The sequence below is a fragment of the Phyllopteryx taeniolatus genome, chromosome 11 (genome assembly GCF_024500385.1).
Source record: "Phyllopteryx taeniolatus isolate TA_2022b chromosome 11, UOR_Ptae_1.2, whole genome shotgun sequence".
NCBI classification, from domain to species: domain Eukaryota; kingdom Metazoa; phylum Chordata; class Actinopteri; order Syngnathiformes; family Syngnathidae; genus Phyllopteryx; species Phyllopteryx taeniolatus.
In genome coordinates, this window is record NC_084512.1 from 27,820,627 (window position 1) to 27,844,808 (window position 24,182).

At 43.4% G+C, this 24,182-nt stretch overlaps 2 protein-coding genes across 3 annotated transcripts; one reads left to right on the plus strand and one right to left on the minus strand.

Annotated features, from left to right (window-relative positions):
• The first annotated feature begins 10,554 nt into the window (after positions 1-10,554).
• On the plus strand, positions 10,555-15,760 carry zc3h15 (zinc finger CCCH-type containing 15). Of its 2 annotated transcripts, none has more exons than XM_061791116.1 (10): positions 10,555-10,766; positions 12,272-12,373; positions 12,451-12,562; positions 12,676-12,828; positions 12,891-12,982; positions 13,065-13,250; positions 13,973-14,053; positions 14,123-14,299; positions 14,617-14,752; positions 15,099-15,760. In XM_061791116.1, exons 1-10 carry the CDS (start codon positions 10,692-10,694, stop codon positions 15,272-15,274), a joined length of 1,290 nt encoding a protein of 429 aa, XP_061647100.1. In that variant the 5' UTR covers positions 10,555-10,691; the 3' UTR covers positions 15,275-15,760. The 2 variants fall into 2 exon arrangements, with proteins under 2 accessions (XP_061647100.1, XP_061647101.1); XM_061791117.1 differs by having other exon boundaries at positions 10,556-10,766; positions 15,102-15,760.
• A 1,423-nt stretch (positions 15,761-17,183) lies between these two features.
• rbm45 (RNA binding motif protein 45) lies at positions 17,184-23,810 on the minus strand. Its single transcript, XM_061791115.1, has 10 exons — positions 23,310-23,810; positions 22,344-22,466; positions 22,084-22,210; positions 20,866-21,183; positions 19,793-19,922; positions 19,505-19,613; positions 19,268-19,425; positions 18,250-18,325; positions 18,036-18,170; positions 17,184-17,634 (listed from the first exon to the last, which is right to left on the minus strand). The coding sequence occupies exons 1-9, from the start codon at positions 23,592-23,594 to the stop codon at positions 18,054-18,056; spliced, it is 1,443 nt and encodes a 480-aa protein (XP_061647099.1). The 5' UTR covers positions 23,595-23,810; the 3' UTR covers positions 17,184-17,634; positions 18,036-18,053.
• Positions 23,811-24,182: the final 372 nt, after the last annotated feature.

The window sequence follows — 24,182 nt, forward strand, 5'->3', positions numbered from 1 at the left end:
CTGTTGCACATGGACATCTGACGTAAGGAGTGAAACACACACACAGGGAGATGGTACAGTATGTACTTCTTGCTGACATTGCTTTTAATATTTTCCTCCATGCAGTGATTGCCATATGCCATCCTGTCACACACACACACACACACACACACACACACACACACACACCACTGCCAGTCAACAATCAACTTGAATCTTTTTGTTACTATTTCTGAAAATGTCTGTCAGCGAGCCCTTCTAAATTTGACCAATTGTGACGTCACAATTTGCCTCTTTTCAATAAGAACCGCCCCTTTTTGGATTTTGACCAAAGACTGTCAGAGAACCGTTAGCAACCCATCTTGGAAATGTTTTACATTGCGAAAAAGCACAATATGGCTCCTTTATTTGCCAACAAACATACGCGTGTGAAAACGTACGGGAAAAAAAAGTTCAAGATGAAAGGCGGCGAGAGCTCGTGCGGGAAATCTGAAGTCGTGCGTGTTCGCCGACCCGGACCTGAAACTTTTATGCAACTCCTGAGCTTTTTTTTTTTTTTTTTTTGCTGACCCAAATGAATAATTGATGTGAGGTCAAGTCAGTGCAAGATTATACAAAGATTGCTTGAAACAGAATCCTCAAATAACAACTTTGCGCTTTCTTCTCAATTTGGCCACCAGGGGGCCACAGCTGGGTTCCATGCGAAACCTAATATTCCGAAAAAATCCGTTTTTTCCTCAAGTAGTGGCCATTTGTTTCTTTAAGTCCAGTTTTTGACTCAATGAGTCATGATTGGCAAACTCACCTGCTTGCAAATTCTTCTGTCGAAAAGAACTCACGTCGTCACACCTATCCGTGTTTTCGATGTGAGCGACGACAAGAATTAAAAATGGTCTCCGTCAAACGTGGAGCCTGGAAGGTTGTGTTGTCGCACTCATCTCAAAGCGCAATGTTATGTTGAGGTTCCTGATGATGAAAACGCAACGCTCGCGGCTCAATTAAAATCTCCTTCTTTCTCTTATTGGCTCGCGACAATTATGATTATTACGATATAATGATGGTGTCCAATGCACGCGTCATTTTAATTGCTTTCCTCTGATGAAATATTCTTCTACGCTGAGATAATTATTGTTTTTCACGCAGGCCAGATTGTTGATTTCTCATGTGACACACGAAATGTTGGAAAAGAAGGAACTAATAATAAATAAAGAAGGCCTGTTTACTGCCAGGTAGCGCTTGAAGTCTTGTTAGCGCTGAACCACTTAACACCACATTCCCTTTTTTCCGCATAATTAGAATAATTGTAATTCTTTTATAAATGGGAACTCAACCAAAGATGTCAAAACGTTGTTATAGTTCAAATGTGCATCCCTTCTTTATCTGATACTGTTTACTGAAATCTAAATAATGTTTAAAACACTGCATCGACTCGCTTACGGAGGCTGCCATTTTTCACGTCTTTTCACTTGGCACTCGCGATAGTGCGAAGTCAGGACAATACGACGTGTGTCCACTTTGTTTACCATAAAGCAAAGTTATTGAATGTTCGGCAACAACAAGCAACACATCGTCGGTGTCGGGCGGAATCTCGGCTGTTCTCGCGTCGTTCGAGTTGGTATGCTACCTTTTAAATACGCCGCTAGCTTGTCGGCATTAGTGGCTCGCAGCTAGCTGCTCTCCGGACGCCGTCGGCCATCGGCGTACCGACTTTTGAAACGTTGACGGGATTTATTTCCCCTTTAAAATGTATTTTGTTATGATCAAATACCATACAAATAATGTTTGTAATCATTGTTAGCCTCTCGCTCAGCATAAGAAAAACAAATGGGGGGGGGGGGGGGGGGGGGGGTGAAAGGGGCATCAAAAGAATCAATAAGACAAGCGCCAATAAACTTTGTTTTTCTTTCCAAGGTTATTTTGTTGCACTCTTTTGACTTGGTCTTATCATACAGGTTGATGCCAGGTTTATCGATCGATCGAGTGATCGATCGATCTCATGTTTGGATCGCATTGGATAAAAAGAAGCTACCCGTCATCATCTTTTCTCACAAATCAGAAGCATGTCAAGCGTCTTGCGTTATTCTGACCTTCATGCAAATTTGCAACTAAATGTACCACAAAAAAAAAAAAAAAAAAAAAAAAAGCTCTTGTTGCCCATTTGGGCATGCAACTGCCTAAGTAGGAGCTTATATCATATCCATATTTCATATTTATCACACCACCACTAACCTCGCTGACTTTGATAACTCTGCATGCCGCTCCTAAGGTGTATGTGTGTGTGTGTGTGTGTGTGTGTGTGTGTGGTTGACTTTCAGAGCATCTGCTGGGTGGGTGCGGGCATGGCAGGGGGGGCACAGGTGGTATATTGTCTCCACTCCCCTCAAACACACACACAGATTCTGACCTTGTACCAGGCCTGGACTGTCAGCACTTGTCTGACACAAACACACGCACATACTGCCGTTCTTCCCAATGGGGGTATGTGTGTACCACTGGGGGGCCAAGGGGGGCTTATTGATGAATAATGCTGAGGCTAATGAGATGTTCGCTGATGGTGACAGAAGCCAAAGGAGTCAGGAAGTTGTTTACTTTTCCCAAAAAGTAACAAAGAACTAGTGGTAGAAGAAGAAGAAGAAGAAGAAGAAGAAGAAGAAGAAGAAGAAGAAGAAGAAGAAGAAGTGGGGTGGTTAGCACATCATAGTTCTGATTTCAGCGATAAGACATAAGCTAGTCTGCTGTTTGATGCCTCGGTCAGGAGGAAAATGAACGCAAACGGGTGAACTTGTGATCAGCGAACTGCAAATATGATGGCGATAAGCGTTGATGCAGCCGAGAGAATGAGGGAAGGAGGAGGGCGGGGATGTGAAGCAAGCAGAGGTCAACAGTTGAACCAAAAGCAAAGCAGCTTTCCTCACATGCTGTTGTGTCGTATGCAAATGCGTGTGGTGCTGTGTTTGTTTTTTTGGTTTGCGGCGCAGGCGGCCGTCGCGGCTGTCTCCGCCGGGGCGTCGACAGCCGGTCCACCTCCAGCGCTAAAAAGAGACGCCCCATAAAGCAGCGGCGGGGAAATGCATTTGGCAGCGTTTACTTTGCCAATAGGCATCATTTCGAAGAAATACACATATTGATTCAGCCCACGTCAACGCGCTGCTGCGAGCGCGGCTCCGAGATCCTAAACATTTTGCTTCCGTGGACAAGTCATAAACAACAAAATGGATTGAATATTACTTGAGCACATATCTTTTTATAGTCTCCGCAGGGTTCTGGATCAGCACAACATGAACAAAAAGTAGCAGCGGTAGTCTGTGTAGATGGATGGATGGATGGATGGATGGATGGATGGCATTGTCTCGCTCAAGTAAGCGAGGACATCCCTGAAAAAGACGTTGCTTGGATGGCAGCGTATGTTCCTCCAAAAGCTGTATGTAGCTTTCAGCATGAATGGTGCCGTCACATGATGTGCAAGTTACCCAGGCAATAGGCACTAACGCGCCCCCATTCCATCACAGATAGTGGACCTTTGAACTTTGCGCTGAGAGCAATCCGGATGGCGCTATTCCTCTTTGGGGCACGACCGGGGTCATCGAACAGCGGGTCAAAACTTGACACTGTCGAGGGGTTAGCGTTAGGCCCTGGCCATTTTGAAGGTGCTTTGCTTTCATGCATTCTTTACAAGTCTGTCATGTAGCTTTAGCCTGTTAGCATTGTTAGCTGGGGAGACACGCGCGCATCCCTTAGTGATGAACTTGCTCCTTTATTTGCCATTTTCACCTCCCTTTTCTGTTCTTTTCTGAGTTTTCTCTCTTCCTCCCCCCCCCCCCCCCCGAGCCTCACCCCTCCCAGCCTGCTCTGTCAGAGAGCAGATCTGCCTGAATAATTTCTTCCCCCTGGACCAGTGCTGCTCTTTAATTCATGAGCCACAGTGCCAGCCATGCAGCTTCTCTCTGCCAGTGTGTGTGTGTGTGTGTGTGTGTGTGTGTAAGGTGGTGTCAATGAGTTGAGTTTGTGTGTGTGTGTTTGTGTGTGTCAGCAAGTAAACCGACCCAAAAAAAGAACTAGTGACAAAGTTTTTGAAGGTGAGATGTTTTAGTGGCGTTTAAAGGCCCCTGCAAGTGTGTGTGTGTGTGTGTGTAAAGTAGTGTCACTGACGTGTGTGTGCTTTTGCATGAGTGTCAGCAAGTAAAACAACCAAAAATCATCAACAAAAATGATGAAAATTGCATACGTGCGCGTGTAGTGTGTGTGTGTGTGTGTGTGCGTACGTGTGTAAAGAACCAGTACCCAAGTTTTTTTGGGATGAAAAAACACAACCACTGTAACCACTCTGTTACAGCGCGTGCGGGCGGGACGAAGCTCTCCCCCTTGGCATCGCTCATTCCGGGAGGAGGAATGTTCCACTCGTTTCAAATCGATGCTTTTCTCGATCTTGTAAATTGCTCCATTCGGCCGACCGCGGCGTCATTAAGCAGTGAGCTCATTTCACGTCCATTCGAAAACGAGCTGCGGCGGATGAATGCGACGCGATCCGACTCGAGCGCTCGCCGTCGTGCCGTTCGCCGTGCAAAGTCGGTCTGCGGTGTTCGTCTTCGTCTTTTCTGCGTTTTGTTTTATTGGCGCTAACGGTCGGTCAGTCAGTCAGTCAGACCCTGCTGCTGATTTACAGGTTTCATTTCACAGCGCAATAAATTGATCTGCAGTGTCTCCAAGTCATCCGCTAACGCCTCACAAACACACTTTATTAAGTCCTTAAATCCTCAGCGTTCGTCCGGGCGGCGTGACGAGACGGACGAGTGAACAACGTAAAACAACGGCGCAGTCAGGATGATGGCGACAATTAGCTCACTTTCTCCACGTCCAGTGGAAACACGCACGATACGCCGCTCTTCCGGCACAATCCAGATTCCCGATTCCCGAAAATGATCGGATTTCACTTCATTGTTCTGAAAATGATGAACAATGAAGAAAGAAAGTACAATCATATTACTCCGATACTGGCTAACTCCCGGTCCACTCCAGATGCGATTTGAAGCTCCTGTTACTTACTTATGAAATATGACACGGCTTCGCACCCTCCTATCTCACCGACTCAGCGGTACCGTATGTGCTGGTCTTTTAGTGACTCTGAGATCCAGAAAGAAGTCCGCAGACTCGCGAGCATTTTCTATCCAGGCTCCAGTACTCTGGAAAGCCTGACCCACGGATACTAGAGCTGTTACCTTGGTAGAAATCTTTAAATATGGAAATAAGATTTATTTCTACTCCCTGTCCTGAAGTAAAAGTACACGTAGGGCTGTTTTACTGCTGCTTCTCCTCTTCCTCCCCCCCCCCCCTCCCTCCTAAAAGCGATGACTCTCTTGCACAGATGAAACCACGTATATTGTGTGCGCGCGTGTGCGTCACATGGAACATATTTGAGAGTCGGCGTTTGCGTGCGTGTCATCAATAATGAACGCAGAACGCCGCCGTCTACATTTTTAATGTTCAGACGTTGAGTTGTCTGAACATTGACACGCTCACTGATCTCAAGTCACTTGTTTAACGACTCGCACTGCTTCACATGACACAAGGTTACACGCCGACGCCGACACGCATGGAGGAGCATTTAGGCCTCACGTGTCATTTTTATGTTTCTTACACAGGGCGATGATTTCCCATGAACGCAAATGTGTTTATGTGTCCGACTGATGAAGCGCTTCCACTTACCGAGCGCAACTGCAACACGCTATTCAATTCCTATCAAATTTGTGACCTGTGCCAAGGAAGCACACATTACATTTTGGGGCTCATCCAGATTAAAAACTGCATATTTATTTCTGGACTTATTGAGTCAGTCCGTCAGCCAATGATGGCAAATTGACACGACGGTGAATTCCTTTGTGTACATTGTTACGTGACTGTAAGTGTCCCACGCGTGATGACTGACTAACGTCCGATGAGACTGTTGAGCACGTTCGCGCTACGTTCGATTGAATCCGAGGGTGACCGAGTCACACGAGGCAAGAGAAAATAATGGTAGTCGGCCTGCTGTCTGCGTTTAGTCAAGCTACCTTGGGCGTGAGAAACTCTTGAGTGTTCTCTGAACAACCGCTGTAAATGCACGCTGCTTTTGCCAAACGCTTTATGCGTTGTAAATGATGCAAGCACCATTTGGGATGTCATCTTCTGCGGACCAGGAAGAACAAACAAGCCGTAAACGCTGCAATGATTAACCGTTCATCTCCAATGATGAGGAACGGTGTCTGTAATGCACTCGCCAACGTTTGACTCTCGCCACACGCCACAATAGAAGTAGCTGCTAAATGATTACATCGCGTTTGAATGCTCTTATTGTTCTTTCACTTCTTCTTCTTCGTCTATGTCCCCGGGGAGAAATGTGGCAAGCGGATAAAATGATGAAATGGAAGAAGCGTGCGAGGAACGGGACGTGGGAGTGCACGTTCAAGCGCACGCACGCGCGCAGACAAACAACAAGCGAGACTTTTTAAAGAGAGCAGCCCGAGCTAATAAAAGGCTGCAGGGAGTCGGCGGAGGCTGCAATAAAGCCGGAGCGCCATCAAGGAGACGAGGAGAGTGTCAGGCGGCTGAGTGACAGTAATAAGCCAACAAAGTGCACAGCCAACACCGCCGACAACCTTCGGAGACACACGCGCCGAGCAGCACGTGGAAACTACGGCTACATAGGCCTGGAAACATTGGGATCCGTTGGAATCTTAGCTCCTTCGTAGATAAGGTTGTGGGAGGGGGGGGGAGGGGGGGGGGGGGCCGGGATGGATACAATAGCCGTGTCAAATAGTTCATTTTCACACTAAAAGTCCTTCATTCTCATTTGAATATTCTATTATTGTTGATGAATAATAATTACAATTACAGGACACGATATGTAAACGACTTTTCTTCGTGAGATTTGGCCATTTTGCGCTATGTGTGCAATTCAAACATAGTTTCAAGTGATTATTATTATGATTCAGCTTAATTTCATGTATATTTCATCATTGGTTTCATAAAAACATGGAATCCAATAGTGGTCTATGTACAAACATCTATCTTAATCTAGCAATATTCATTGACAGATGATAAATAACAGTTTAATTTGAAAATATATTTAGTGCAATAGTGGTCTAAGTGCAAACATCCAGCTAATTTATCATTATTTCATGAAAGATGATAACTTATAGTTACATATAGTTTCGTTTCAAGACCAAGTTTAGTGCAGTCGCGGTATAACTCCAAACATCAATATTTGATGAAAGTTAAGAAATAATATTCCCTCGCACTAACTTGCAGATGCACTGACGCCCAAGCTCAAGCGAGTCTTCTTTCACTTTCGGAACGTCCTGTTTCGGGGGCGTGGCCATCTTGCAATTGGGACTTGGCCCCGTGTTGCACTCATCAATCAGGAAACGTGCTCAGCGCAATGATGCACTGGGCCCTGCATATGAAAATGATTCTGATTCTGATATGAAAATTGGGCATAAACCCTATCGATCTCTTCTCTATTCATTTCTGAAAAATAAATTCATTTTGGAGCAGCTCATTTTTATTATTATTATTATTATTATTATTCAATCAGATGGGAGCAAAAGGGCCCAAAAGCGAGCAGGCGAACGTGACCTATTTTCCCTATTTTCATGCAAATCCCGAGCACTTTGTTCCACGCCGGCCGTCCGGCCGCGTGTGGACGCGGGCCACGCATGTCAAAGGCGCCAGATGAAATCACATTTGCAAGTTGAAGGCAAACGCAATTAAACGAAGGGAAATCAGCAGCTCAAGCGGTAAAACTCCTGCTGGTCGCCCGGACGGCCCTCCAGCCACGACGCTCGCAAAGACGCAGTCACGACAAAACACGTGCGCGTGGAAAAACCTTGGAGCATTTATTGCATATCCTTCATAGCCAAGCCTCAGGTCCTGTACTAGTACACTGTTTGTCATAACTAGTGGGACAAAATGTGCGACTCGTGAAGCAAAACTCAGCACAAGTTGCCAACTGTATGCTGCTATGGTAACAGTATAAAATAGTAGTAGTCACATTTTACGCGTCATAGTGCGCCGCATATTTTCAATGGGAGACCGGTCTGGACCGCAGGCAGGCCAGTCTAGTACCCGCACTCTTTTACTACCAAGCCACGCTGTTGTAACACGTGCAAGAATGTGGTTTGCCATTGTCTTGCTGAAATAAGCAGCTAGGGTGAACTAGTAGCGTGACTGTCTTACTAGTAACATTTTTCACTACAAATGCCACTTTGGGCCTACTTCTAAACCTGGCTTGTAAACTACTATGCTGCACTAGTAACACTACTAGGCCCAACTAGTAGGCATGTGTCAGACACTAGTCGCCTGCTGGATCCCGTTAGTAGCACCAAAATGCCCACTAGTAGTTTTGCCTCACTAGTAACATGTAGTTGTCCAACTAGTGATGTACAGTACTAGTGCACTCTTTGTCCTCACTAGTAAGTCAGTTACACCTAACTCATAAACTACTGTGCTGCACTAGTAACACTACTAGGTCTCTTCTCCGCCACCTTCTACTTTTCCGCTGCCGTCTTCTTCTTGTTCCTCTTGTTCCTCTTTATCTTCGTCTTCTTCTGATGTGTTTATTTATTTTTATTTTTTTTCAACTTCCTTCTTCCCGTCTGCATGATTTGCGCAGAGCTCAGGATCGATTCCGACTGCGGCTGGCACACACACCCGGAATCTCATCCCAAAATGCAATCAAGCACATGGCAGACGTGTCGTAATGAACCATTGGATAAAAGTGCATAAGGGGGGCTAATAAAACACTTTTGTCCTGCACGGGACAGATGGCACGTCTGTATAACGACCATTTCACTCAAATAGCAATAAAGCACACAGAGTGGACAAAACACAGTTGATGCTTTTGTGGACATGTAAAATACACAGACTTCCCCTCATTTATCCTTATTTATATTTTATTCATAGAAACTTTTATCGTGTCCCTGAACTCCCGAGTATTTGTTTTTTTTGAAGACATTTATGTATTCGATTGCCTTCGGTGTAATCAAAAACAATGTTCACTGTGTTATTTGTGGACTCGCCAGCACCAAGACACGAGCACGCCGGGCTGCACGGCGGCACAACGCTGACACCGAGTGCACAAAATGGAAACTGCTCGCTTGACCCCAAAATTGGATTTCGTGTTCGTAACACAGGCAATGTTTGAACAAAAGGGTTAAGGTTTCAAGTCATGGTTTTAAGGCCAGTGTTCAGGTTTCAATTCTGGTTTGGGGTTGTCCTTGCTTCCTCCTTTCCTTCCTTCCTTCCATCTTTCTTGCCTTCCCTCTGTTCTTCCTTCCTTTCATCCCACCATTCTTCCATTCGACCTTCCTTACATCCTTCTCTTCTTCCTTCCTTTCTCCCTCCTTTCCTTCCTTCCTTTGTTCTTGCCTTCCCTCCTTTCCTTTCATACATACTATTTCCTTCCTTCTTATCCTTCCTTACTCCTTACCTCCTTTCCTTTTTTCCAGCCTTCCTTCCTTCCAATTCCTACAATCCTAGTTTCCTACCTTTGTACCATCCATTCTTCCCTCCTGCTAAAATAGTTTCTTTCAAAAAGTGTAAAACTACTTTTGGCTCACGCTATATATTCATATATTATAATATTTAATTAATACTAATACTGTATGTAGATGTATACGATTTTTGTTTTCAACATGCTCACAATTTACTAGTTTTTACACTCTGAAGAATGGTAATCCATTATTAGTCATTTTCTTTTTACAAAAATATGATTGTAAATTTAAATATATACTTATATGTCACGTACTTTGTGTTTTTTTCTGCAACTGTTTGATGGTATCTATTACATACACCAGAGGTCACCAACTTGACCCCAAGGACCACGTGAGTAGCCCGAGGGCCAGTTCTAAAAATAGCTCACCAGTTAAGGGACATTGCGATGTTCTCGGAATGTTGTAGAAGTGATCATTTGAAAATTTAATCATTCGCAGAGAGTTATAGAAAGAAAGTATTGCAAATTGATATTCATCAGCTTCCTAATGATTATGCAAAATCAATAACATGATCAGTGTCTTCACATCAATGTTAATCCTTAATTATTAATAACATAATAACAATAATAATACCATATTATTCAAGGTAAATTGAGCAATTTTGTTTTTTCGGAAATGTGTATCCAACTGGTAGCCCTTCGCAGTAATCAGTAGCTCTCAGTAGTTTTAAAAAGGTCGATGACCCCTGATATACACTAACACGACCACTCGAAGGTTTGGCCTCATCCAGACAATTTCATGTTTTCCACGCAAACACACCGTTGTATAAACACACGTACACTCCAGCATTAATGTCCTTATTTTTTTTAAAGAGAAATATTTTCCACATTCACAATGTCTAGAGTGTATTTGTGGTTAATTTAATGTTATCTTCATTGAGAAAAAAAAAAGTGCTTTTCTCAAAACAAAATAAAAATCTTTGAGCGGTCGTGTATGTCGCTAATATGAGACAAAATATGGTCCAGTTAGTTCCGACTCCGGTACATATTCTACTCGTCATAAAACTACAGTTCCCATCGTGATTAGCAAAATGACGTCACTCGCGTCATCAAATGACGTGCCTGGGTCGAGCGAGCCCCACCGCGTTAGCAGCAAGTGGCTAATGTGAAGCTGAGAGATAGCAAGGGAAAAAAGCGAATATTTATACGTTGTTTTTTTTTTAAGTTTGGCTTTGGCAACAACAACATGCCTCCGAAGAAGCCGGCTCCGGCCACGGGGAATAAAAAAACGCAAGAGAAGAAGAAGGAAAAGATTATTGAGGTACCAAAAAAAAAAAAAAAAAAAAAAAAAAGGAAATCACGAGTTAGCATGTTGGCTTGCGGCATGTCGGCGCCGCTGCTAGCGAGAGCAGCACGTTGGCTGAATGGACATTTAGTCGAATGTATTTCTTTTGAGTGATAAACAGTCGACGATTTAGTACTATTCCGAGTGAACTAAGCCCTCAAGTTGTTCCGTTGGCTAGTGGGAGGTCGCCGTAGAACGTTAGCTCCCCAATTTGACCACTAGCTGCTGGCCGTGACGTCATAACAAGCTGGGGACCGCGAAGAAGTCCTCGACATTTGCTTATAATGTCAGCAAAAAAAGCTTTTTAAACGCTGTCATTTGTCCTCTATTCGTTCGGGGGTTCGGTAGCGGCGTGTCCTCTTTTTGTTGGGCACGTCTTAAGTCAAGCCACGTACTCATTCATCAAGTCTTTTTCGGTATGTTTTGGACTGATAACAACGTCGATGTATGGCTATGACTGCATATGCAATTGGGAAATGGCACTTCCGGCTTTAAAAACGTTGAAAATGCTCAGAGATTTTGTTTGCTGAGCTCAATGGAACTAGTGCCTGGTTCCCACATCAAAACATGGTATCATGCCTCTTTTAGTCATTAAGAAGGAGAAAGTGGGCAATTTCTCAAGCCTATTTTACTCAAACTAGCGCGTCAGAGTCAGTAACATGAAATCTGCTTGTGTCTTTTACATAGAACCCAAATAAGTGGCATATTGCCGCCGTTACTGCACGCTTTTACACACAGGACAGAGTCGTGTATAAAATACTTAATACTCCTCCTTTTGGATGTCCAGATCACTTTTTTTTTTTTGCAGCCGAGTCTGAGTCACTTGATTTAGAGTATCTGCCGATACAGAGTCCCGATCCGATACCGGGGCACTGCATTAAGATGGAAATAAATGCGTGCATCCAAATTGTCTTAATTTGTTTTTATTTGACACAAAATATTCCACTGTGTTACATTTGATGGCTATAAGTCAAGTGCAGCAGTGATTCAAAGCAAATAGACAAAACGTTTTCCTCGCGGCTCATTGATGCAGCACAAAATAATGACGCAAACAAATTACATTTAAACATCCTGTCTTAAATTAACAACCTAAAATATACAAAATCAATATCAGAAAATTCAGTGTAGTAACAGAAAAAGGATCATCTTAAATGATCAATGAATACATTTCAGAGTGCAACATTGTAGAAGTAAAATGAGAGCACTTGGCTCCACTTCACTTCCGATCACAAGTAAAAAACAGATCGGGACAACCCTCTCTGTGATCGTACCCAAGGACGAGGAAAACTGAATTTCATGTTGATGCCTTTTACGCAGAAGAGCGACACAATGTACACAAAGGCGGAAAATTCCATCTTTACGGGCATTGTGTGTGTACAAGCTCCAGGAAGTTGCTTTAACAATTCATTCTTCTTTGACACAGAGATCTCGTCCTGTTTCGTTCATTGTCATTAACCAGCGATGTGCTCCATGTATTTCAGGACAAAACATTTGGCCTGAAGAACAAGAAAGGAGCCAAACAACAGAAGTTCATCAAGAACGTCACACAGCAAGTCAAATATGGACAACAGAACGCCCGACAGGTCAGTGAGAAACAATCCTGATTGGCTTTTAGAATAAAAATGTGTCCACACTCCTGACGCCCGCCGCACGTGTCCAGGTTGCTCAGGCTGAGGCCGAAAAGACCAATAAGAAGGTAGACAAGAAGAAAGAGTTGGATGAGCTCAACGAGCTCTTTAAGCCCGTCGTCATCGCCCAGAAAGTCAACAAAGGTAACCCAAGTAAACTGAAGTTATCGTTTTTTTTTAATATATATATATAAATATATATATATATATATGTGTGTGGATCTCATACCCATCCCCCTCTCTTCTCTCTCCTTTAGGTGTGGACCCCAAGTCGGTGCTGTGCGCCTTCTACAAGCAGGGCCAGTGCACCAAAGGAGACAAGTGCAAGTTCAGCCATGACATGTCCATGGAGAGGAAGTGCGAGAAGAGGAGCGTCTATGTGGACGAAAGGGACGAAGAGCTGGAGAAAGGTGAGAGGTCGCAGATGAGTATGAGGAGGATGGTGACTAACGAGAGCTTCTGGGCCACGTAGACACCATGGACAACTGGGACGAGAAGAAGCTGGAGGAGGTGGTCAACAAGAAGCACGGCGAGGCCGAGAAGAAGAAAGCCAAAACTCAGATCGTAAGATTTGCAATGTTTTTGTCAGCTCGCCGAAAGATGTCCCCAAAAGATGCTGATGAGGTTTTCATGTGGCGTACGGCAGGTGTGCAAGTTCTTCTTGGACGCCATCGAGAACAACAAGTACGGCTGGTTCTGGGTCTGCCCAGCAGGGGGCGGCGAGTGCATGTATCGGCATGCCCTGCCGCCAGGCTTTGTGCTGAAGAAGGACAAGAAGAAGGAGGAGGAGAAGGACCAAGAGATCTCCATGGAGGAGCTGATCGAGGGCGAGGTAGACTCAGCCATTGTGTTGTGGCACTATCCAGGTCCACTGAGGTTCTGGGTGTTCCATAATTGTCCTGTATTTTTTTCCCTAACCCTCTTCAGGGGACGGCCCAAATCAAGTAACTTAACCCAAACCCTTGCCCTAAAAATATCAAGTAACAAAACACTTTCAGAAGTGACATAACCCTTACAGTAGGGGTGTGCGGTCTATGGTATAGATTTGAATTCTCGCGACTAATCGCAGTAACGCTTGATGATGACATCATTGCATCTGCCTCAGTGTGAAAATTGCACCCAATACATCTGACCGTGCAGCTGCCAGGACCAGTTTATTTTGAACCAGCTCCGAGCTGGTTCAAAAAGAACGGTGCATCCGCATCTAATTGTCACACATCCTTTTTGCTTTCACCGCTGCTCGGGAAGGAATTTATACTATATTAAATATTCATATTCGCAATGTCTTTTGCACAGTGCTGAGTCTTAATTTTTACTTTAGAGATCTGCTCAGTAAATGTTCTCAAAGTTACATTGTCTTTTTATTTGTCTCAATTTAGGGACTATGTAATCCCTTCAGAAATACTTCTAATTTTTACACTTACACATCACATCACAATATACTGTTACCGTGCCTTGATCAAATGTCTAAAGTGATCTGAATTTTAGGCAACATCCCCCAGCCCGAGTGTAAATTGCTTCAAAGTTCGCTCCATGTTTCTGTGTCTTTGCCAGCGTGCGGCGCTCGGTCCCAGCGTGACCCGCATCACCCTGGAGACGTTCCTGGCGTGGAAGAAGAGGAAAAGGCAGGAGAAGGTGGGAACGCTCTCCATTCACTCACTGTGACGTCGATATCGTGACTAAAGGAGTCGTCGTCTCGCACAGGTGGACAAAGCCAGGGAGGAGATGGAGAAGAAGAAGGCCGACTTCAAGGCCGGGAAGTCGCTGGTGGTGAGCGGCCGCGAAGTTTTCGAGTTCCGGCCCGAGCTGGTGGACGACGACGACGACGAGGCCGACGACACTCAATACGCCGACAAGGAAGATGAGGACGATCAGGACAAGGTAATCGTGAGGCTCGCGCCAACATCTTTGACATAAAATAAGATTAAGTTTCAAAAGGGTTTATTTTGAGAGACTAATAAACAGTAGCAGTCGAATGTTTAATTTGCATATTTAATCTGTGGAGGTAAACAAATATAAATTGAGTTTATTTTCTTTGTTGTCCAGACTGTAGGGACACCCAATTATTAAATGAGCCACTTCCAAACTTGACCACCACTGTTCATGTATGCGGAACATTGTTTACAGGCACATTTAATAAAATACATACGTATATGTGCCACTCGCTTACATCCCACTCATGTTCCGTCGGCCTTCAGATGGACACCACGCAGGTCCAGGACATAGACCTGTCCCGCTTCGTTCCCCAAGAAGTGGACCACACGGGAATCACTGTGGCAGCCATGGACCGCTTCACCTCCAGGAGTAGAAGTCAGATGAAGGACCAGGACAACGGTAAGAAAAGCTCAGACCAAGCCACAGTGGAACCTTGACGTAGCAGTGCCCAACTTAAGAGTTTTGAGAGTTACAAATCATCGCTTGGTCGATTTAGGAAAAAAACTAAACATTTTTTCTCCTTTGAGACAAAATTTGAGTTACGGATGAGCTTCATGCACTCTGTGTGAATAGTTTTTTCCTTCATAAATAACATCATTTAAAAAGTGCATTTTGTCTACTTGGGTTATGTTTAATGTTTCCGTTTGATGCTTTTAAAGTGGGGAAACTATGCAAATGAAGAGGTTGAGAAAGGGGCCAATACTTTTTCAAAGCACTCTAAACTATTTTATTTTTTTGTGGTTAGCAGAACTCAACGGAGCATGCGGCGGCTCCGAGGCTAACGGGCCGTCGGGGGCCGAGGAGGCCGGAGGAGGGGAAGATGAGGACGACAAAGACGTCCCAGTGGATGAGAACTTGTTCACTGGGGAAGATCTGGAGGAGCTGGACGAGGAGCTCAACACGCTGGCACTGGACGACTGAGCGGGACGCAGAGATGACGACGACGACATAAAAAGGACCGACGGACAGATGGATGCATGGACACGTGAAGTTTGAATTTTAAGTCACAGAGACTCTGTAATAAAAGCCTGATCAAATCGTTACCTCTGCCTGGCTCCGTCCCCCTCCCCCTCCGTTTTCTGTTTCTCTCTTCCCCCTGACGAGTGAAATCATCAGGCCGAGGAAATGCAATGGCGAAACGAACAGCAGTGATTCTGTTCTAAGAAATTCAGTCTGTTCTCATACCAAAACTCCACAGAAGATCATATACCATGTATTTAACCTTCTCTTTTGATTAATCTTCATTATGTTGGATACGAATGAATTTGTGTTGCTCCAAAGGGAGACCCGGGGGGGGGGGGGGGGGGGGGCGTTCCCCTCACAACAAACAGGCGAGTGATGCGATTGTAAATTATGTTCACTAATGTCATTGAGCAGAAATAAAAAACAAAATACTGTGCATCCAAATTGTCTCCTTTCATTGATAACTACTAGTCAAATTTCTAAGTGGAAATGCCCTTTAGTGGCCGTGAGCAGGTCAGGACTCAAAAAGTAGTAATACAGTAGACCTCCACTATTTGCTGTGGAGGGTGAAAATCCACAGATAATTGACACTCATTTTAATTGAAATCAGAAAAGAAATAACCCCAAAAAATTATTGAATAAGCGGGGATAAACCACCAGAGTATTGTTGTAAAACAATGTATGTACTGTATACTTAGACTGTGTTTTTATGTATGAGACTCGCTCACTAGAAGCTATAATCCGCAGTTTCTGGCCCCCTCACGCTGGAATTCAGCATTACAAAGCCTTCGTCGCCGCGATATGACGTAAGCTATATGCTTGCGCGGCCTCCTCCTCCCAACCCAGCAATGCTTTCTCCTTTTTCTCTTTGGCTCAGTCGGCCTGCCCGTTCGGAGGTCAAATACGTCATTTACCCTATGTCATTTTACAGCGCCACCAAATGATCCAGCGCGGGAATGTAAAGGATTGTCACTAAATAGGCATTCTGTCATCTACTCCGGTAGTGGCTTGGTCAACATTTTCTTTCAAAAAAAAAAAGTTGAGGATTATAGCTTTAAAGCCCAGAAATGCCGTGTTGCCGTTCAGCTGAGTCGAGTGGGCAGATACTTGAATATTAATTGACAAAACTCGTTTGCGAGTGGTTTTGGTGTTCACAGGCTATTGCATTCAATCGACAAACTGCTTACTGTCAAACTTAAACCATGTCACAGACTCATTTTGACCTGGTAGGCATAAAACTGAGAAAAAGATTCTGATGGAAGGGGGGCTGGGCGATATGACCTTAAAATGAAAATCTGCTCTCTTTTTTTTTGTCACAAAAATAGAATTTCCTATTTTAATCAATTTGTCTATTTCCTTATTGGCCGCAAGTTAATTTTAACCAGATATAACTTTCATCATCTTCCACAGAATGCAAAAATAGAAAAGAAAATTCTTTATATAAAAGTGAAACAAAGTGCTTCCTCTTTGTCAAAATATGTAAACACTTTATATATTCCCATTTTAAAAAGGTTCAACAATTTACCAATTTGCTTTATTTCTCCTGACACCAAACAAGTTTCAAACATTACCTTTCATCAACTTCCAAAAGAAATACAAGAAATGTTTTACCCTTTAAAGATGGAACATAGGCGCTTCTTGTAAACACATAACCTTGCTTGGGTCAAATGTTTCCAATGTGTTGATAAATCATATCAATCACATTGAAATTGAGTTTCATTCCCGTTCAGAAAGACGAGCGGAATCATTTTCACATTACTTTGTGTACAGACACTTGGCGATGCCACTTTGGAAAATCCAAGTTGACGTGCAAAGCAACTTGGGATATGGGACGTTGAAAAGAAACCCACACAAGAGGACAAGTTGGTGACCTGTTTTGGTTTTTATTTCTACTTGGAAGCGTATCACAGTGGGAACACATTTGAACATACAAAAAAACAAGGATGACTAAAATAAAGAGAGAGCAGACGTCTACTTGAGGAAAGTAAAAAAATTCAATTATTAGACTCAAGTTAAAGCTTCTATCAGCTAAAGTCAACTTAGTTTCATGTAAATGAGTCAAATGTGGTATTGTGTTGCTCCTGTGAATTCTTCCCACTGTTAAGAACTCGCAGCAGTTTGAAATGTGAATTGATTTTGAATAGTAAAAAGAATAAAAACACTGGACTGACCCACTACATCAGAGGTCAGGGCAAGGTCACCGAGCAGAAGTACAAGGTCAGACAGATGTCAAAGGTCGTGTCAAGAGGTCTCCGTCCGTCCGTGTTGGTCGTCGGGTCTGTCAGGTCAGGGGGTCGTATTGTCATGACAACAGTCGCCTGGGGAACGAGAAGCTGCAGTTACTCACACACAAACGTCAACACACACAATGTCACGTGACTTGAAAAATGAGTCGTTTCTGTTGAATTTAGTCCAGCGGATGTTTGTACGGCTGCTATAAAAGACCACCACTAGGTGACAAATTGCTCTACAAACAACTTGCTGTTCTCCCGTCATGACATGTCTTCAAACGGTGAGTGCTTTTACTTTAGTTTACTTTTAATACATTACTCTTTTGTCTCACTTGCTTCCCTCCTAAATTCTGGCACATGAATACAAGGCGCTGCACCCATTTTTTTGGACCAATGCAGATGCTAAGCTATATGCTACTTCCTTAATCCATTCATTGTTAACGAAGATGTTGACATAGTAATAAAAACGGCCATAGTGGCTAACTTACCTGTCACGTGCTGGCATCCTAGTACGTGCGAAGTCTTTTGTGCGATTCTTCTCTGGGAGGATCGGCGAGCATCACCTTCATCTTCACGCCGTTGACCACGTGACCGTGGAGCGTCGCCATGGCGTCGTCGGCACACTCAAAATGAGGACGAAAACACACGCTTAATATTTGAAATTGTTTTTTCACTTTTTCTTCTGTCAGACTGGATTGTCACCTGCTTGTCTGCATACTTCATGTATCCAACCTTCCTGCCTGGAACCAAGTGGACCTCCATCAGGGAACCAAAGCGGCTATAAAAAAAGAAAAAAGAAAAAAATAAAGATTTTGTTTTTTAAATGTTTGTTAAGCAGCAAAATGTATAAAGGGGGTTCAGATAAAGGGTCGGCAAACCTTTGGTCTCAAGGACCATATTTGAGTCTTAAAACTTACAGATGGACTAAGTAATTTGTAGATAAAGTAAAAAAATAACAATAACAATCCTAATGTGGATGTGGTAGTTTATTTTAATAAGACCGTCAAATAATTCACTTTTTTAAAACCGTTTTATAATCCAATCATTTAATAAAATTAATAATGCATCGTTAAATGTATATATATACAGTTGTTTATAATAATAAGTAATATTACTTGCAACAAGATACATTTTGAATAAAACTATTTAGTGTGATTAATAAAAATGAAGACACTTTAGTAAACCCAATTTAGAGAAATACATTTTAAAATAATGCAACAAATGAAACCTTTTTTTTAAATAATACAATAAATAATCATTTTAAAGTGTACTACTTAAATAAATATAAAATGAATGAATACATAACCAATTTTGGGAGAAAGAAAACCACTAAATGAATGCAACAAATAAAATAGGTTACTGCAATTATAAAATAATGCAAATATCACATTTCATTATAATTTAAATATAACCCAATTTTTTTGACCAATGTTTACAATAAATCCATTAATTAGTAAGATAGCTGAAAATATACATTTCACCAATTTTTAGGAACAAAAATGATAGGACTCTTGATAATGTAAGTACACGGTGCTTTGGCCCAGCCTGGTCAATTTGTGCAAAATGTGAGAAAAATCTCTCGGCATGATTGAATCACAAAAATAAACACTGTTAAATGAATACCTCAAAACTGAGCATTCTGGATGCAGCCTTTTGTATTGGACCGCGCAGCCAATGTAGTGTGCATTTGTACGAGAAGCCACGCGTGGGGGGCGTTTACCCGAAAACATCCTCCAGCACATCCACGGGCAGGGGGGCGGGGCTGAAGACCACAAACAAGCGCTCCTTGGACTTGCTGTCGGGGGGCGCCAGCTTCTTGGGAGGCGGCAGGCTGACGTCCGTCTGGATTCTGGACACGGGCGGCGGCCCGGCGAATCCCTGCGGCACAAATGTGTTCATTCATGCACACGCGTGGAAAAAAGAGGGACAAATGGAAGGAAGACAGGTTGCTACGTACCAGGTGAGAAGCGACGGGAGGTTTGATGGCTTGGCTGTTGGAGGGTCCGTTCCAAACTGATGACATCATCTGGGTGGCCACAAACTGCATGGCCATCCTACCTACGGAACTGCACACGCACACACGGCGTATGTTCATGCCTTGGTCCCTCATTCCACTCCAGTCAAGCAGTCGAGACAAATGACTGGCCCACACAGAGTCTTGATTGTGCTCAAAGTTTCTTTTTTTTGGTGTGCGCACGTGTGTGTGTGTGTGTGTGTGTGTGTGTGTGTGTGTGTGTGAGTGTACCTGCTGCGATCTTCTCCATCGTCCATAAAACTGACAACCAGTCTGTTTCCTGGTGGATACTCAAATCCGTTCAGTTTGTCTTTGGCGTAAAGTGCTGATCCCAGGTTGCTGTAGCGGATCATTGCGTGACCTGCAGCCGCACCAACAAAAAACACATTGTTAGACAAAGTTGTCATTACATTGAACCCCTGTTCATAGCAAGGGAATTTGTCCTCGACCCAACGGCTCAAGGGGAAAATCTGCTATATAATTGACCATATACAAAAAAAATTGCAAGCATAAAATAGAAATAGAAAATATTGTACATACTGTATTATCTGTATGTTTGCTGAAAACAGCGCCTATGTGCATTTTTCTCAAATTTTGGGGTGACACTTGCTTTGTGCAGATTGTCGCCATTCCTGATTGAGCTCAGTCCCCGGCACCTGCAAATTGTGGGTATCCGTCGCATTGCTTTGGCGCCATCTGGTGGCAGCTCAGTGACGAAGTTAGCTGAGGCGCTTTAGTTAGGCAAAAGTGGACTTTTGTCATCATCGGGACAGTCTAACGTAAAAAAGCTTAACATTGCTATATGTCCACTGACTGCGACCAAAGGTCACTAAAATGGATGTGGACATCTACTCATGCCCACTTCAACCTCTGAAAATATCAAAACGATAACCCAAATATCACAGAGTTTGTGCACGTTCAGCCTTTTTCTGTCCATAGGCGCTCACAATACAGAAAAAAAATTCACGTCGCTTAATGAGGAAGAGATTTAACGTACACAAAATCCGTAATATTGGGGTTATCGATTTAATATTTTCTGAGGTTTAAGTGGGCATGAGTAGAGATGCCCACATACATTTTTGTGACGATTGATCGCAGTTTTTGGAAATTCAGCTTTTTTTATTTTAAGCATTTTTGACTGGCCCACACTGAAGGGGCAAACATTTCTATTGTGACACTAGTCCTGGAACTTTTCTGATGTACCTCGTACGCTCCACAGTGGGGGGGTCTACGATATCGCAGGGGTGTAAACGATGAAGCACGATATCGCGTGGGAACTCTGTTCCCACATCTTAAACGCTCACCTTTACTCATCCCGTAAGCGTCCCGCTGCAGCTCGCAGTATTCCATCCCTGGAATGATGTCAAACAGGGCGAAGATCTGCTCCTGGGACAGCGCGGCGCGGGTCGACACCATCAGGCAACGGGTCAAGTCGCCGCCGCCGCTACCGCCGCGGTAGTCCATCATGTTGTAGCTGACGGGCTCCGCTGGCGCGGCCATGATGAAGGGGTACATGTTCATGGAGTCCGCGCCGCCCGAGTAGTCGCTCCTGACCGCCATGCTGTTGTAATCTTCTGTGGCCGAGGCTTTGCTGCGAGGTTCCGCCAGGATGGCCCTGTAAGCTGACACGAACGTCACAGAGACACACTTACGAGGTGTCAATCATTTGTCGGGCACAACCCTGCGGCCTCGCGAAAAAAGAAAACCTCAAAACGAGAACCTTTAGTGTTCCAGTAACACGCCGTTACAAATAAGGTGCTTTTCTCGGGCGATGAGGCCCACACAGTTGATTTCTTTACATTCTTTTTTTTGTTTTTACACAATACAGCAGCATTTTTTCTTTATTAAAAACATTTGCAAAATGGCAGTGTTTTTTTTCATGAGCGCAATAAACCCGAGATTTTCTCATCTCACTATTTATAGAGCACTTTTAATAGCATTTCATTTCATCTCAATGGGAACATTTGATTTGGTGGGAGGGTAAACTGAGTTACGGGCATGGTCACGGGCCAAATTAAATTCGTAAGACAAGGTACCACTGTATTTATTTCCTATTTATTTATTTCAGTATACATATACTTTATGTGATATTTGTGTCTGGTGGTGTGCCGTGAGAAATTTCCAATGTAAAGTATGTGCCTTGCATGATATGTCTATCTGTAATCTTCAAGATACTACTATTCTTAAAAGGGATGAATAGTTGGTTCAAATAACAGCTGCAAACATACAATAAGGAATTGGGGGGAAGGTATGCAATTCCATTAAAGCGTAACCAAGATTGAAGAAATCTTTCAAATGGAAAAATTAACACAGACTGAGACTGCGAGAGCCACAGCTGAACAATAAAGTGGAAAAATTGACAATATTTGGACAAAAACAATATACACTGTCTGCTGAGATCCATGATTTTAGTTTCTATTTTTTTTTTTTTTTAAACTTAATAAAAGAAGTGACAAAAAAAATATGTGCCTTGGCTCAAATAGATGTTGGGACACACGGCACTAAACACGTCGCAGTCATACCTTTGTCACAGTTTTCGATGGCCACGGCCGCTTGGGAGGGTTTGTAGTATCTCACGTAGCCCAAACCTTTACTCTCCCCAGTCAGCTTGTTCTTGATGATGACACAATATTCAATGTCACCGTACTCCTGAGGGGACAAAAGAGACAGCCAAACTCTTTAAAATGCCTTAAACAATCTAAAGTATGTGACTGTAAAACAATCGGTAATGTTCCGCCACATCACTTTGCTATTTACCGCATGAGAAATTCGCTGTGCGCACCTTAAAAGTGTTCTTCAGGTCTTCCTCTGAGAAGGTTTTTGGGATCATGACGAAGATCCTGGTCAGCTCCTCGTCCTCCACGTCTCTGTGGCTGGAGGACGAGCGCGACTGGGCGATAAACACCTGCAACGAGACCCACGTCAGCAGTTCGGTCGATGATGACATCAGGCCATCTCCAACACAAATCCGATAGACAACGAGACAGCTGATGGATTGTTATTAAACAGTTCCACCAAGAAACATACTACCGGTAAATCCCATGATCTGCATCCCATTCCATAAACGCTTCCCACATTAATGCTTTTATATTATTGTTGCATCGAGTTGTATCAAGTGTTTGGGTTCCATCCCTTTACTAAAAAAACAGGACTTTATTTCAAATTTGACACAAGTTGATTACAATATGTAAGAAAATAGGTAAAAATGTTGGTCATTGTTTTCCAAAGTACAAGCAAATGTTTGCAAATGTCTTATTTGGAATGAATAAACAAAGACAAACAGTCTGCTATCATAAAGGACAACTGATATGAGAGAATATTTACTGTTGAGATGTTGAATTGAGAGGATTTGGGCAATTCCAAGTTAAGCATGACTCTAAACGATTAATCGATTAGAACTCCTTCACTGCCATTGGCGTCTGTTGAATTCAAATATCCATGTTAACATGAAGGAACTGGCAGCTTTAGTTGTCGATTAATTTGATGATGGATTAATTGTCGCTTACTCATTTAATTGTTGCACCCCCACGTCCTTGTTTCCTTCCTTCCCTTAGTAAGTTTTAAAAAGTGTGTAGCATCTTTTGGCCCACTGTGTATATTTGTGCTCCTGAAACCGAACTGTACTGCAACGACAGGACAGTTAGCATGCTATCATCGGAGCTAAGTAGCACAAGAGCTAGCTGTCCGGCCGGTATTTTGCATATTGTTTGTTGCTATCCAAGTGAAAACTGTTGGGTTCAGTTCCGACCTTGATGGGTTTGTTTCCGTCCAGCAGGACTTTGCCGTGCATTTCCTCCATGGCCAGGCAGGCCTGAGACGATTTGGCGAACTTGACGTAGCAAATGCCTTTGGACTCCTTCGTCTGCTTGTCTTTGACGACCCACACGCCCTGGATGTCGCCGAACACGGAGAAACGGTCCCGGAGCTCATCTTCGGTGACGGAGCGACTGGCCACCAGGAACAGACGGCTGTTGGGAGGGTCGTCTAGGTTCTCCGGCGCCGCTTGTCTCGCGTTCGAGTGGGACTCGTCCATCTTGGAATCTCAATCCTCCTGTCTCTGCTGATGCGTTCAAGGAACCCCGTAATGTAAACTATCGCCTTTCAAACGGCTATCGAAAACTGCTGTTAATCGTTTTGTAGTGCTATAAAACGTATTTAAGCCTTAGCTGAGTAAATGTTTCATGCTTAAGAAAAATACAAATCAAGAAAGCAATTGATCTGCTGTGTTGTGCTGTACCACACACACGAAAAAAAAAAAAACGAAAAGTTGTGTGAATTCCGTTTGCTTTGAAAGGCATTGAATGTCTCCTAGAGGACAGTTTGGGATGATAATCGACACCTCCAAATCTGAGACCGTGGTCCACAGTCGGAAAAGGGTGGCGTGTGATAACACAGTACTGTACTATCACTTTTTAATCCTAATCAAGATATGGGAAATTAACTACCACAGTTAAAGCCATATTGCCACAATTGATGAGGCGATGCTAAAGCAAACGTGGCAAGAAATGCAAACTTTTGAGCAACTGATAGTGACCCAATAAAGGAGTATAAAACGTGGGGGGCGTACTGTATTTACTCTTAATAATACATAATTCCCAGAGATCTGTCAATTAATTTGCTT

Excerpts from the sequence above, each read along its gene's own strand:
- zc3h15 (XM_061791116.1), top strand. The coding sequence starts at position 10,692 with ATGCCTCCGAAGAAGCCGGCTCCGGCCACGGGGAATAAAAAAACGCAA. Across the intron at positions 12,983-13,064 it reads AGAAAGCCAAAACTCAGATC|GTGTGCAAGTTCTTCTTGGA; the intron begins GTAAGATTTGCA and ends GGCGTACGGCAG. Across the intron at positions 14,753-15,098 it reads GATGAAGGACCAGGACAACG|CAGAACTCAACGGAGCATGC; the intron begins GTAAGAAAAGCT and ends TTTTGTGGTTAG.
- rbm45 (XM_061791115.1), bottom strand. The coding sequence starts at position 23,594 with ATGGACGAGTCCCACTCGAACGCGAGACAAGCGGCGCCGGAGAACCTA. Across the intron at positions 19,614-19,792 it reads GATGGAGAAGATCGCAGCAG|TTCCGTAGGTAGGATGGCCA; the intron begins GTACACTCACAC and ends GTGCGTGTGCAG. Across the intron at positions 18,326-19,267 it reads GTGCTGGAGGATGTTTTCGG|CCGCTTTGGTTCCCTGATGG; the intron begins GTAAACGCCCCC and ends CTTTTTTTATAG.